This window comes from Belonocnema kinseyi, chromosome 10 (assembly GCF_010883055.1).
Source record: "Belonocnema kinseyi isolate 2016_QV_RU_SX_M_011 chromosome 10, B_treatae_v1, whole genome shotgun sequence".
Classification (NCBI taxonomy): Eukaryota; Metazoa; Arthropoda; class Insecta; order Hymenoptera; family Cynipidae; genus Belonocnema; species Belonocnema kinseyi.
In genome coordinates this window covers 32575969-32590729 of record NC_046666.1, presented here as the reverse complement: position 1 = coordinate 32590729, position 14761 = coordinate 32575969, and the positions used below count along the sequence as shown (strand labels likewise).

The 14761-nt window shown below is 29.7% G+C and overlaps 1 protein-coding gene across 1 annotated transcript in view; it reads left to right on the top strand.

Moving 5' to 3' along the window:
- Positions 1 to 2963: 2963 nt before the first annotated feature.
- Positions 2964 to 14761, top strand: part of LOC117181065 — a 34608-nt gene continuing 22810 nt past the window's right edge. Inside the window, exon 1 of the mRNA XM_033373633.1 lies at positions 2964 to 3024. Within this exon, the coding sequence (XP_033229524.1) occupies positions 2964 to 3024 (61 nt within the window). The remainder of the gene's footprint in view (positions 3025 to 14761) is intronic.

Here is a 14761-nt window from a genome sequence, read left to right as displayed (position 1 = left end):
ATTTTAATTTTAAGGAATGTTTGTTAATTTGCAGGATTTTATAAAAATTATAACAAAATTTAAATCAATTTAAAATATATTTAAATGTTCCTTAAAAAACTTGGAAAAATTATTTCAAATTTGGAAAAATTTAAAACCACTTCTAGATTTCTCAAGATTTAGAAATAAAATCTTAAGGGATTTCAATGATGCTTAAAATTTTTTTTTAAATTAATAATTTAAATTTCCAAAAAATTACAGTTCATTGCTTCATTTTTTAATTTAGAGTATTGAAAATGTAAACGTAAATTTACATTTTCGGCCATCAATCTAAATGTTTGGACTTCTATAGTTTATAAAAATTCTAAATTAGGCAGTTTTTCTGCGTATATTATTAAGCATTTAAATGCACAATTTTTGTATTGAAAAACTTTTAAACTTCAATTTTTCAGATTCGCAATACAAGATTTTCACTTTGAATTCTTCAATTTGTTGTTAAATGTTTAATACTTTAAATAGAAAAATGTTTAGAATAGCGTTCGATTTTTTAAATTTCATTGACCTTGAATAATGTTTGTGAACCGGGAAGAACGGGAAATGACCGGGAATTTTTATCTTCGAATAAAACGGCAACCCGACAGGGTGGCCGCTGGACCGAGAAACCGGGAAAACCGGGATATGAGCGGGAATTTTCTGAGACAGGGGAAGACTAGGAAATGACAGTGAATTTATTTCTTGACAGGGAATTTTACGAATTTTCAGAATACAAATTTTCTCAAGTTTGATTTTAACAGTTTTGTAAATAATTGAAGTATAAAAAACTGAACAATAATTGATTTAACAAAACGATTCTAAATCCGTTCAAAATTTGAGAATTTATAGATTGTAAATGTTTGGATTCAAAAGTATTAATAAGAATTGAAATTAATATAATATTATTATTACGATAAATTTATTTTAAATAACAATTTTAATAAAGCATCAAAAAATATTTTTAATTAAAAGTTTTAGGTATTTCTTTATATCATTTTTCATATTGAATTGAATGAATAAATAAATTAAAATATTATTTTTATTAGTTTTCTTAGCCATTAAAAATTTCACTTTTAACTTAAGATGAGTAAATCGAATGCAGTTCAATACAATTTGAATTGTTCTGTTGAAAAAATGTTTAATTTGTGAGAGAAATCGTTAAAATTTGACAAACAAATATCAATTGAACTTTTATTATTTGCAAACAAAATTTGAGTAATTTCCAAAGATATTTGGTAGTTTCGAAAAGATTCAAAATTCATTAAAAACTTTAAATGTTTTCAAGTAATTGAAAAGCACTGTGTTAACGTTTTTGGGTAGAACTTCTGAATAAAAATGATTTAAAATGATTTGAAGTACTGAATTTAATTTTGATATTTTTTAAACTAATAAATACCTCTTAAAATTACTCTAATTTTTTCAACAAATAATCAAGTGGTCGGATTGTTATTTATAAATTCAAATTTTAATTCTTAATGAAATTGACCTTTTAAACACTGTATTTTCGTCTTTTATATACTTAAAATTATAATTATTGGTCTAGTGGAATATTATTTATCATTGGTTAATTAATTTTAGATTATTTTATCAAATCGAATTTGTTATAATAATATTTTTCTTCGAAAATTCGTCTTTGTCCTAAAATGTTATTACGACTGGCCTGGTGAAATATTTATTGACATTATTTCATTATCTTCAAGTATTTAAGGCACTGGAATTTGTCTAAATAATTTCGTTTCGAGTTTAAAAAAAAACGTATTACTGTGGGTCTAGTGCATAATTCTTTATGTTAAAAATTCCCTGGAATTTTACAAAAAAAATATTGTGAAAACGAAAGCATAGTAAAATTTATAGCATTTTAAACATTAATTTTGTTTGAGAAAATTGATAATTCAAATTTTGATTGAAAAAAAACTAATAAAAAAGCAATAACGCCATTTTGTGGTCAAACAAAGCAAGATACGAAAGGAGATAGATCGTCAAAATTCGTCCCTGGAAAAAATCTAAAAATTTGTCATGAATTACTTTGTTAATCGTAAATAATAACATTGAAAATGAAAATAAAAGTTTTTGTGGAAACGATACCAGCTACGAGAATGAATGAGTATTTTTTCTTGTAACAGACAAGATTAAAAAGTTTTTTTAAACAAAAATAACAACTAACGATAAAATTGAATGCAAAGTAAGAAAAAAATATTAAAGTAATCATTGCAAATACAATATGTACATTATTTTGCAATATCTGAATAAGCAATCGCAGGCAGCAATACATAAAAATCTATTATATTTAATACAAAAGTTTTTAATACAAAAATGTTTCGCTAAAGCCGAATAAGCTTTAACAAAGAGAGTTCACAATCAATAAATTAAAGTGGTCTACCCACTGACCTTTAGTTTAAAGATTTTTCGTGCACAATAGAGGGAGAAATGCAAAGAACGAGTATGAAGTACGAGAACCAAAAGTTACACGTCCTAAATGCGCCCAAACTCTTTGAGCGAAGCTCTTTTAACAAAAGAGAATTAACAATCACAAAATTATAGTAGTGAATATTTTGAGTGAAAATTTTAAAATATTTCTGCACGAAGGTGGGAAAAATAAAAAGACCGAGCGCGAAGCGCGAGAGCTAACAGTCGCGCGCCTCAGACACGCTCAAATTTGCTGCGCTCGCAGCGCGCGATGAGCATTTGCCCGTGCAGCTGGCAGATTTTTTTTTCAAGGGGAATATTTAAAGAGCATGGTGTCACCTTATTAGTATATAGAAAAAAATCATAGAACGTGCTATATAAACGAGCAGACCTTGATCTCGTTTACAAAATTTTCAACTGCGTCTATCCTCAAGAATTTTTCAATCCATTATAATGTTCCCGGAAAAGTCTAGTCATCATAAGTACACAGAGTAAAGATTTTATCACCAACTTATCAGTCAGTGTTCTGAGATTCGTGGACAGCAATGCACATTGTTACGGGAACTATTCCTTTTACAATCGCAGTTTTTCTTCTTGATTCTTTTGGTGAGTGCGTTCAAATTTATAATATTATTAGTTTTCAAAAAGTAGCACAGATTTTCCGAAGGTGAAAAGTATTTTTTATATACTTATTAACTTTTTGGAAAAGAGTTACACGCCATTTGCAACAATTACTCCAAACTATCAACTTCTTCAACATCTACATTTAAAAAAAATTTAGACGGAAAATGTTCAGTTGTTTAATCAAATATTTTGAAGTGTTAAATTCCTCAGTTAAATGAAAACAATGAAATCAGAATCATTTTTTCAGTTCCTCTATTCAGAAGTTATAAAGCTTGAAGACGTTTCTAATAAAGTCTTTATATTATTTAAATTTTTTTAACTTTTTTTAATTTTTTACTATTAAAAAGTTTTTTTATGTTATCGCATCTGATTCAATATACGGAAAGCTGCTGCCTTTATTTATTCATTTTCTTTTCTCTTTTTTTTATTTAATCACTAACGTTGTAATCGTCAAATTGGATATAATCTTTTTATTTATAAGGTCGGATTTTCGGCAGGAGAAACAAAATTATCTGGGGACACCTGACACGTTTAGCGTGTGCGTCAATTTATTTAATGATGTATAAATCTGGACCCCCCCCCCAAAAAAAAAAAATTCGGACTCTTATCATCATAGAAATACAATAAAATAAAATTTTTTTAGATTAAAATAGGATTTTTTTATTTGTTTTTTTGTTTTTTTTTATTCGTTGTGGTCTAAATTTGGTGATTGCATTCTTGTTTTTTTTTTTAACAGGAGTTTGCATCAATTTTATTATTGAATGTTAAATAGGATTTTTAATTTGGATTTCAATCTAATTTAAATTTATTACATTTTTATTTTAGAAATATTTACTTTTCATATTAATTAATTTTAAACTCACACGCCGTTAGCTTGCTTTGCTCGATAGAAAACCAACCTCGGATAGAACAGTAGATTCTTTGCTCTGCTGCTATTATCAGCATTCAAATTATCTCTTTGAATGCGAAAATTTAGATCTAACCTGCCCAACTACGAGAAATGCCCTAAATTGATCGCGCGTCTGACTTCATCGATCTCCTTACAAACTCTGCGCTCCCACTATCAGATGCGCCGTAGACAGAAATGCCTATTCCGCGCACTCCTCGTTGAGTACTGCTGTCTTGCTGTACACTGATGTATAGCATCTTGCTGTTCGATAAATCTAGTTTTCCTTTGATTTTTTGGGCTTTTCGTTGTTAAATGTGTCCTTCTTTAAAAGAAAAAACACATTTTGAGGCTTTCATGCTGGTTAAACCATTTTTGTGATCAGTAGAATGTTTGCCTCTTCATTGAATCAATTTTTCACATTTTTGTCCGAAACAGCAATAGATACAAAAGAATTTTAACGTAAAAGTTTCCGCATAAAAAAATATTCTACCTAAAATTTACCTTCTTTCCTGGACGAGAAAAATGAGACAATTATATATGTTGGAAAAAAATTGCTCCCGTCTCAAAATAGATTTAGGCTTCATTAGGGTGATAGGATGCCCCCTTTTAATGTAAGCATTATCTTGTAAAAAACGATTCAAACAAATGAGACAGTTAGGGTTACAAAAAACAGTTTTAATTTTTTTTTAATTCAGAAAAAATTAAGGTAGTTATCGTGCCAAAAGTTAGTTATTAAAATGCACACAAAAAAACATTAATTTTCACTATTTTTTCCAATCTAATTTTTTCTGACCGTCGTTTCTTATCAAATTTTCGAAAAATGATTGCATTTCAATAAATGACAGCTTTTTCCGGAAAAATATTCTCTACAACTCTACTGTTTCCAATTTAAAAAATAACTAAACAGACCCAAGATATAATTATTTGTTTAGGAAATGTGTCTTTAAAACAGTTTTCTACTGATTTAGAGCTATAGAAGAAGCCATAGAAAAATTTACTTATAAAATTGGAAAAAATTCAGTTGCAAAAAACATGGTTAATATAATTATTTTGCTGCTGTGAATTTTAACATTTTTAATGAAAAATAATGTTTTTCGTTTGGAATGATGTCAGTTAAAATATTTTGATTCTTAAAATCATAGAAAAACTATTTTTTCAGATATCTGACTTTCGGCACGACCACTACCTTGAATGAATGTTTTCTGGAAAACAGATTCTTTTATTTTGCTAATACTAAAGATTTTTAAACTGAAGATATAATTACATTCTTTGTCCATTTTTTTACATAGACAGTTAATTTTTTTAGTTTATATACGTTTTTGGGTTAAAATTCAATCATTAAATGAAAAATTTATTTTATTTGCTCTTATAACTTATTCCTCCAAATGAAAATGATCCTTTCTATTTTTTGTTAAAAAATTGATGCTTTTTATTGGAAAATTCATGTATTTTTCGAAAAAATTTGTTTAGCAAATCAAGCTTTTTGGTTGAAAATTCAAGTACTAGGTTGGAAATTCCATTAAAACTTAAAATATTTAGCTGCAAGGTCATTTATTTTGTTCCAAGTTTTTCTATTTTGGTAAAATATTAATCTTTTCAGTCGAAATTTGATTGCTTTTGTAAAAAAAAACAGGTTTTTCATTGAAAATTAATTTTATTAACTAAAAATTTAATAATTCTATTTTTTGTTGAGTTTTTTATAGAAATTTAAGCTTTTCGCTTTAAAATTCATCTGCTTGATTTAAAATGTTACTATTTCTCTTAAAGTTTTATACAATTGAAAAAATATTTTTGTAACTTAAAATTTAATTTAATTTTATATATTGTTGAAACTTCATCTTTTTATGTAGCAAATTCGTTTTTTGAGTTGAAAATTCAACTATTCGTTGCAAAAATTTTTTATTGAATGTGCATGGTTTTAATTCAAATTCATTATTTCCTTTATTTATTTTTTATTTAAGTGATTAAAAATTTAACAAAGTTTGTTAAAGATTCGTTTTTTTCCTTTTTTGTCAAAATGAATTTTTTACTGAAAATATGGCTATTCCTTTTTTGCTAGAGAATTGTACAAAATTCGTTTTGATAAAATCTCATATATTTTTATGATAATTTGTCTTTTTAGTTTAAAAATTTATCTAGTTTAGTAGAAATTGCATCTTTCTTGGAACATAATTAATTTTTTGGTTAAAAATTCAACAATTTTGTTAAAATTTTACTTTTTGTTTATGAATCATATTTTAGTGTTAAAAAGTCAAACCAAAACCTTTTTCAGATGAAAACACAATTGTTTTGTTGAAATGTTGCCTTTTTCATTTTAAAAAAATCTGTTTTAATAGAAATTTCATATTTCTGTATTAAAATGCAACTGTTCGATTAAAAATGAATCTCCTTTGCTTGAGCATTCAACAAATTTGTTTAAAAATTTTCGTTGAACTACTTTTCTGAAAAATCATTTTTTACTTGAAGATTCATAATTATTTTCAGTGAAAAATTCATATCTTTTCTTATCATTTTTTTTAAAAAATGTAATAAAAAATGCATCATTCTAGCGTTTGTCGGCAAAAAATTAGTTTTTTCTTTTAGAGCCAATCCTTCCAGCTGAAAACTTCATGACGCTTTCAGCAACATTCATAACTCTTTTATAAATTGTATGCTTTCTTAAAAAAAAATTAATAAACAAATACATAGATAAAGGATCGGTCAAAATAGAAATTCGTTTTTTTGATAACAACTTTTTTAATTAGGAACTTTATGATAATTTTAACAAAAATGCATAATTTATTGATCAATTTTATGAATTACAAAAAAATAATAATAAACAAATGCATTAATGGGGCTCCTGTCATCAGGATAAAGAAGATGAAAAAGATGCAGTCTTAATAAAAGAATGGAAGAAATTGTAAACTTAAACTGAAAGAACTGAGATTTTTAAAAAAGAACCCTTTTCGTCGAAAAATTACCAAGTAATGCATGCGTTTATCAAATTTGTTTAAATCATCATAGAATTTATCAACTTATTATAATTGTTAATGAAATTATCATAAATTTCCCAATTAAAAAGACAAATATCGAAAAAACTAATTTTTTCGTCTAAGGATGCCCAAATAATAAATTTGATTCTTGAATTAATTAGAATTATTAAATTAAATAAAATAAATAATTATTATTAATTATTATTAAGCATTATTAAATTAATCAAATTAATTTTAAAAACTTATCACCTAATCATGAATGTCGTTAAATTTATCGCATAGATCCCAACTAAAAAGTCAGACATCGAAGAAAAAAGAATTTTTCCGTCGACAGATTCCCCAGTAATACATTTGTTTAAAAAATAATAAAATAAATCAATAAATTATGCATTTTTTATGAAAATGTCATGAAGCTTAAAATTTAAGAAATTGTCATCGAAAAGAAAAAACGAATTTATCCTTTGAACTGTGCCTTTTCGATGCATTTGCTTTAAAAAATCTTAAAATTTATCAACTAGTTAAACAGGTTCCTATAACTGTCAAGAAGTTCCCAACAGAAAAGACTGACATTAAAAAAACAAAACAAATTTGTTGCCAACAAAGGCTCGAATAATGCATTTGTTTATTATATTGCTTTTATTTATATTTCTTGCAATATAACTTTAAAAAACATAAAATTATAGAAAATCGTTGAAAAAAACATTCTTACAAGAAATAATTTGTATATATATATATATATAGAAAATTTGTTTATTCTATAGTATTCCTACATCTTTAACTAATTTTACTTTATAAGAACTTTTTGTTTCGATTTTCGTTTGTTAGAATCGGTCAATATTTGTGGGATCTAGGTTATTCTAAACCAAAAAGAGACTCGCTATGGAGTGCAGCCACTGTAGCCGCCATATTGGATCCGCCACATTGAATTTGGAAACTGACCACAAATTCGAGGTCAGCAACTCGAAAATCCTTAAATGATTTAACGATATTTTACGAAAAATATCAGCCCGCCGTGTAATCTAGTCTCCAATACAGCGAAAATCAGCAATCCACCCAGTGAGCACAAAATTTAGCGACGTCTTTACGACATCGTTACGATATCTGTACGACAACTTTACGACATCCTATATCTATGTGGTTTTGGTGTCTTTGCGATATCGTAAAGACATCTTCAGACCATACGACTTATTTACGATATCGTAAAGACATCTTAACGACATGGACATAGGATGTCGTAAAGTTGTCGTAACGATGTCGTAACGATGTCGTAAAGACGTCGCTAAATTTTCTGCCAACTGAGTACTGCCCTTATCATATAGAAAGGGAGGGGATGATATCTATCTACTCTTCGACTGCGAAACTGCTCTCTTTTAGAATAATGCGCTTACAAAGCTAAAACATTTTGACCTATTCTTTCTAGCTTCACACCTCCCCTGTTAGAGTGAATTTCTCCCGAAATACTTTGTACTTTCATAGCTTACTTCCTTCTTAACTTAATAGGTTTATTATTTAACTTACTCTTTAAATCAATCGTAGAAGCGCTCGCTGGTACGTAGGCGACAACTTGTGGTATTATTTCGTTGTTTATCTTATTGTTCATACAACAAAAATTAATGCAGAGGCTAGGAAAACATTTCTGGATTAATTCGTAACTCCGCATTTATAAAGTGCAAATATTGAGATAAGGATTAACGAAGTGTAGCCTAAGTAAGAAGGAATATTCGTTGCCCAGTGGACACAAAATTTGGCGACGTCTTAACGACATCGTTACGACAACTTTACGACATCCTTACGACATCCTTTGTCCATGTCGTTTCGGTGTCTTTGCGATATCGTAAAGACATCGTCAGATCATACGACTCAATTACTCTATTGTAAAGACACCTTAACCACATAGACATAGGATGTCGTAAAGTTGTCGTAAAGATGTCGTAAAGACGTCGCAAAACTTTATGCCGACTGGGTGCCTGTTCGTTCCAAGAATAAGATCTTCTAATACTCTGTACTTTACTCTAAACATTTTCTATCTCATCTAACGATTTTCCGGCTGATTTTAATTTCTGGTCATTTATTTGTCCTTTCAAGGGTAGGAATTCATTTCTTACAATATTTAAATCGGATTCCGAGGATGGAATTGTAACGTTACTTCGGTATGAAAAATTCTGCGTTTTTACTTTTGTTTTGCTTAATTTTACAATAATGTAATCGGTATGTATAATGCAGTTATCTAGAGCTTTAATTAAAATTACTCCTGTTATTGACTTTTCATAATTTGAATTTTCCTATTAACTTTGTGTGGTCCCCTTCTTGTTTGAAATCATAATGACACCCTGCTCGTTTTGCAAAATCTAAAATACCGTTGATCAATAGGAAAACTACCAACAATAGAAATTTTACCAAATTCAGGATTTCTATATATTCAGAAATAAAAATTTCAACTCAAATGGGGGGCTGTTGTAAGGTAAATATGTACCCCCTAACAATTGGCAACCCGTCATACCCAGCCAGTTATCGGGCACAGCATCTAGGCGTCACGTTAAGCGCGCCTGCGAGTGAGCCACCTGCACTAGAGAAGTTTTGCGGGGGTGTACGCGGGACAAGTATTCAAATTAAGGAGTTCTGGACAAGACGGCGACAGGCGCTCGAGAACGAGTAAAAGTATTGTCCAGGCTATGACGTCAGGTATCAAAAGTGAAATTCGAAATTTAAAAAAACCAAAAATATAGTTAGATAGCTCTTGCAAAATGAACCAGAGTCTCCATTTACAGTTTTTCTCTCGAGCTGCGAATTTTTCAGTAAATAAATAAAAACTGACTTTTCTTAATTGAAAAAACATGTTTTTTCACATTAAACTCGCTGTAAGTAATTCTTTTATCAACTAATTAACAAATTTCTTTTTGAGTTTTATTCGTGACACTAGCAGATGCTACAGTGTTCAAACAGTGTCAAAAGTTAATTTCTAATGTTTTTTTTAATTCTAATGAAAAGCCACATTTTTAGACTTTCAAATTAAAAGTGAGCGAGGAAGTTTGGGCTACGACAAACTTCAAGCGAACGAATTTTCCGCTAATGTATTGGCCAACTTTTTGGAAAATCTCAATTCGATTTGATTTTTAGTTTTATAATTACAGCGAGTTTATTACGAGCTCGCGATGCGACGCCACAAGATTTTTCAGGGGACGCCGCCGGAACGCTGACTAGTGCGAGCGAATAGACAAAACAAAGGATGGGCAAGGACGATGTTTCAGGCTTCAGGTGGCATCCCATGAAAAATCCTGTGATGTCGCGTCGCGAGCTCTGGACAATTTGCAGCCCGAGAGAAAAACTGTAAATGGAGAATCAGGTTCATTTTTCAAGAGCTATCTAACTATATATATTTTTTTTTAAATTTCGAATTTCACTTTTGATACCTGACGTCACAGCCTGGAAAATACTTTTACTCGTACTCGAGCGCCTGTCGCCTTCATGTCCAGAACTCCTAAATTGTTCCTTTGAGTCGATTTTATCCTCAAACTAAAGTTTGTCTACCTTAAATAAAAAAACTACAAGCGTAAAACACTTGGTAGAATTCCTAGCCGTGTAAGGAACAGCTCGAGTCGATACTTAATCCTCGCTGAACCGAAAAGCTAGAGATCCGCGCTGACTATCTAGAGGCATTCTTGAGTCATGAGTACTCACTATTGTAGAGAGCGACTGTTACAGATTACTCTATTATATTTGTACCACAGGCGTAAGACCAAAGAGTCTTATTTTATCCTCAAAGAGTAGGAATATCCGCGAGATATGTATGCGGAATAAAAATAAACTGTTATATTTGAAAGATTAAATATTTTCTCTCATCTTTATTTCTTCTACCGAGTTAGACTCGCGAACTTAAGTTCCCTAGAACCTTTCAAGGACAAATTTCCGACAGAAAAATTGATGATTTACATTTTAAAATCAAAAAAATTAATTCTAAATAAGAAAAACTCATTTTTAACGAAAAAGATCAACTTTCTACCAATAATTATTGTTTTAAGTAAGTTACAGTGTGTAGCTTTTTTAAATAATTAGCTTTAACAAGTAAATAAGACTTCTATATTTTTTGCAGAATAAATTTATTTCTCACCTTGTACGTTTTGTAATACCTTATTAAACTTATTCTTATACAAAATATTGTTAAAGTTACGCTTTCCCTTGCTCTAAATAATTCATACAGAAAGTATTGTCAACACTAAACATTTATATTTCTTATAGATAACACAGCCCCACAAAAAAATTTCTACAACCCGAAATAAACTACCGTATCGATAGATTTTTGAGGTTACTGAATCCGAAATCGGGTTCAGTTTGACCCCATCAGGTCAGGATTAAGGTGAATTGAAGGTAAAAATGGATAAACTATTGCATCAGACGAAACATCTACTCTAAGATGTTTTTTGGGTCGCTAAATTCGAATTTGAGGCCTGTGTCAGTATCAAGGTCAAGTAAAGTTGAGAATGAGAAAAAACCACTGAAGCGGCGTAAACAAATACCTTACGGCATTTTAAGCTCACTAAATACAGATCCGGGATTATTTTTATCGAATTGGGTTGATATGCAGGTCTTCCCAAGGTCAGAATTGAGAAAACCATGGAATTAAAGAAAAACCTCTACTCTCAGACTTTTTTGGGGTAGCTGACTCCGAATCCTGGGTCAGTTTGACCCCATAAGATCGATTTCATAATTTTCTCAATCTTGACCTTGAAGTGTCCTTTATCCCGACCTCATGAGGTAATTAATACCCCTCTACTCTTAGAGTTTTTTGGGCCGCTGAATCTGAATGTGGGATCATAGTGATCCCATGTGATCAGGGTAAAGGCCAAGTAAATGTCAAATATCAGAAAACAATTAAATGGGAGAAAAAAATAGATTAGAGGAAACCTCTACTCTTAGACATTTTGGGGGTCGCTAAAACCGACTTTGGGGTCAGATTAACTTCATCATGTCAGGATGAAGGACAAGTGAGTTTCATAATTAGAAAAAAACTAATAAACCAGCGTGAAAAAATACCTTCAGACGTTTTGAAATCTCTAAATACGAATCCGGGGTCCCTTTTGCTGAATCTGAGCGGTGTCAAGGTCGTGCTATGTCAACATTGGGAAAACCATGGAATTAGAGCAAACATCTACTCTTAGACGTATTTGAGGTCGCTGAATCCGAATCCTGGGTAAGCTCGATCCCATAAGGTCGATCTAATGGATTTCTCAATGTTGACCTTGTAATGACCTTTATTCCGACCTGATGAAGTAATACTGGCTCCGGATTCGGATTGAGCGGCACCAAAACCGTCGCTAACTAGTGTTCTACGTCGATGCAATTGCTTTTTTTTTATTTTTTCATGCACTTGACCTTTATCCTGATCTAATGGTGTCGAAAGGACCCTGGGTTTTGATTCAGAGACTCCAAAAACATCTCAGAGTAGAGGTTTTCTGCGATCCAATCGTTTTCCTCATGTTGACCTTCGCTAATATAGGTTAGTAAGATAGAAAATCTATACATTTTTCCCCGAAAAAAATTCTTAATCGTCCTGTATATATTTTAATAACGTGCCCAAGTTATTTTGCTGTTCAATATCGCTAACAATAAAAAAAATTCTACCAAATTTAGGTTAACAAACAGAACTTACTAAAATTCTCAGAAATCATTACTCTACAAAAAAGAAGGAACTGAGTTTCTTTATGGAAGCAAAGATAGTGTTTCTTTTTTGTTAACCTTAATTATTTATGAAGAAACATTAATTTTAAGTTTCTGTAGTTTTATAAGAGAAGTAAGTAAAAGTAAAATTTTGTTAGAATTTTTTTTCATTCTGAAAAGCAAATTCTATACATATTAGACACAGCAAATTTTTTCGGCAAAAAATACCAATCGTGTCTTTTTGAATTTAAATTATTTATATTATTTAAACCTATTTTTAAACCATTTTTCAAAGTATTTTTCCCTTTTTTGAAGAATTCATATTTTTCCTTCTGTTTGCAACAGAATTGGTTTAAAACATATTTTTCTAACTCAAAATGAAAATGAATTTTTTTTATAAAACTCATCTTCTGGGTTGAAAATTCAACCCTTTTTTACTTTTTTTCTTCAACATGCATAATTTTTCTTGAAAGTTAATTTATTTCCCTAAAAATTTAACCAATTTTGTTGAAAATTTGGTTTTCTTTCAAAAATTTTTTTTTGTATTAAAAGTAAAGCTACTCTATTATGCATTACTTCATATTTTTTCTTAAAAATTTATATTTCTGAATGATGTAAACAAAATCTGTCTATTTGATATTTGGAAGACTAACTTCACGAGATTGTCAGTCTTAAAAAAATCTATGAAATCATTCCGTACACATGAGGAGCACATTTTTAATGCTTAGCACAAATTTTAATCATCTCTGGTTCTTGAAATGTATAAGAATTTATCATCTGATTACAAAAAGCATTTTAGAAGAAGACGGGAAATAATGATAACACAGCCACACTAAAAAAATCTGTTTCCAGGTCTGAAGGTGAGAACACGTTGACTATATATTTTGGGGGTCGCTGAATCCGAATCAGATGTCCAAAAACCCCGAGTATGTCAGGATTCTGACATAACGTTAAGAAACGTTATAAATCTTTTTTTCGATTCCTGGGGTCACACTCCTTTTTATTATATGTTTTTGGGATCGCTGAATCGGAATCCGAGATCCAAAAAATTACAAAAATTCAGGATTTTGACATAAACTCCAAATCCCTAGTTTTATCAGGTTTTTTGAGGTTATGTCAAAACCCTAAATTGCTGGGATTTTTTGGACCTCGGGTGTGGATTCAGCGACCCCAAAAATAAATGATGAACATGGCAGTTGTATGCGCGCAGAGCAGGCGTAATGTCGCCGCTAACAGCCCATGCGACCTTCGCACATGTGCCGGGTTAGCATGGGTCTTAACACCCGCTACATCAAACTTTACGCCCGTTACATAAATCTTTACACCCCCTGCATAAAATTTTACTTTCAAAAGAGAAATTTAATTGATCTTCATTTATAAAATCTTTAACTTCGCTTGGACTTCCACTTTCTAGCACTTATCTAAGAAAATATAGTTAAAACAATATTAAATTGTTTAAAAAACTTTTTTGTTAACTTTCATTCATTATTATGTCACTAAGTGAAAAGGACAGAAAGATAAAAATTGCCAAAAAACCGCCACTATCCGACATTTCTATAGATGAAGATAGTTACAGATAATAATAATTTGTTTAAACAATAAACTTTTCAAAATCTAATTATCAGGTCAGGCCTAATGAAAAATAGACAAAGAATTAAAAATGTCAGGAAAACTGCAACATTCTACCAATGAATCAAAGAGAATATTATTAACTATGATAATAAATTGTTTAAACAATTACTTTTCTGATTTTGAATTCATTATTACTTCAGTCCTATTGAAAATTTGACAAAAAGCTAGAAATTTAAGAAAAAATGCATCTTTCTAGCATTATTAAAATATAAGATTATTAATAACAATAAATTGTTTTAACAATGAATTTTCTCAACTCTAATTAATGACTTAACTTATCTCAATTGAAAATTGTACTTTAAGTGAATTTTTCTCTAAACTACAATTTCGTAGCATTTTGCTAAGAGAATATTATTAACAATAAGAATAAATTTTATAAAACATCATTTTTCTTAACATTAATGAACTATCAATTCCCTCTAATTAAAAATTGGATAACAAAAAACAATACTAAATTGTTTATACTATTTATGTGGATATCGAATTATTAGTATCAAATGTTCTTTTATACGCCATAAACAATTTGCATTAAAAAACCGAAAAAAAGTCATAATTAGCGCCCAAAACTTGC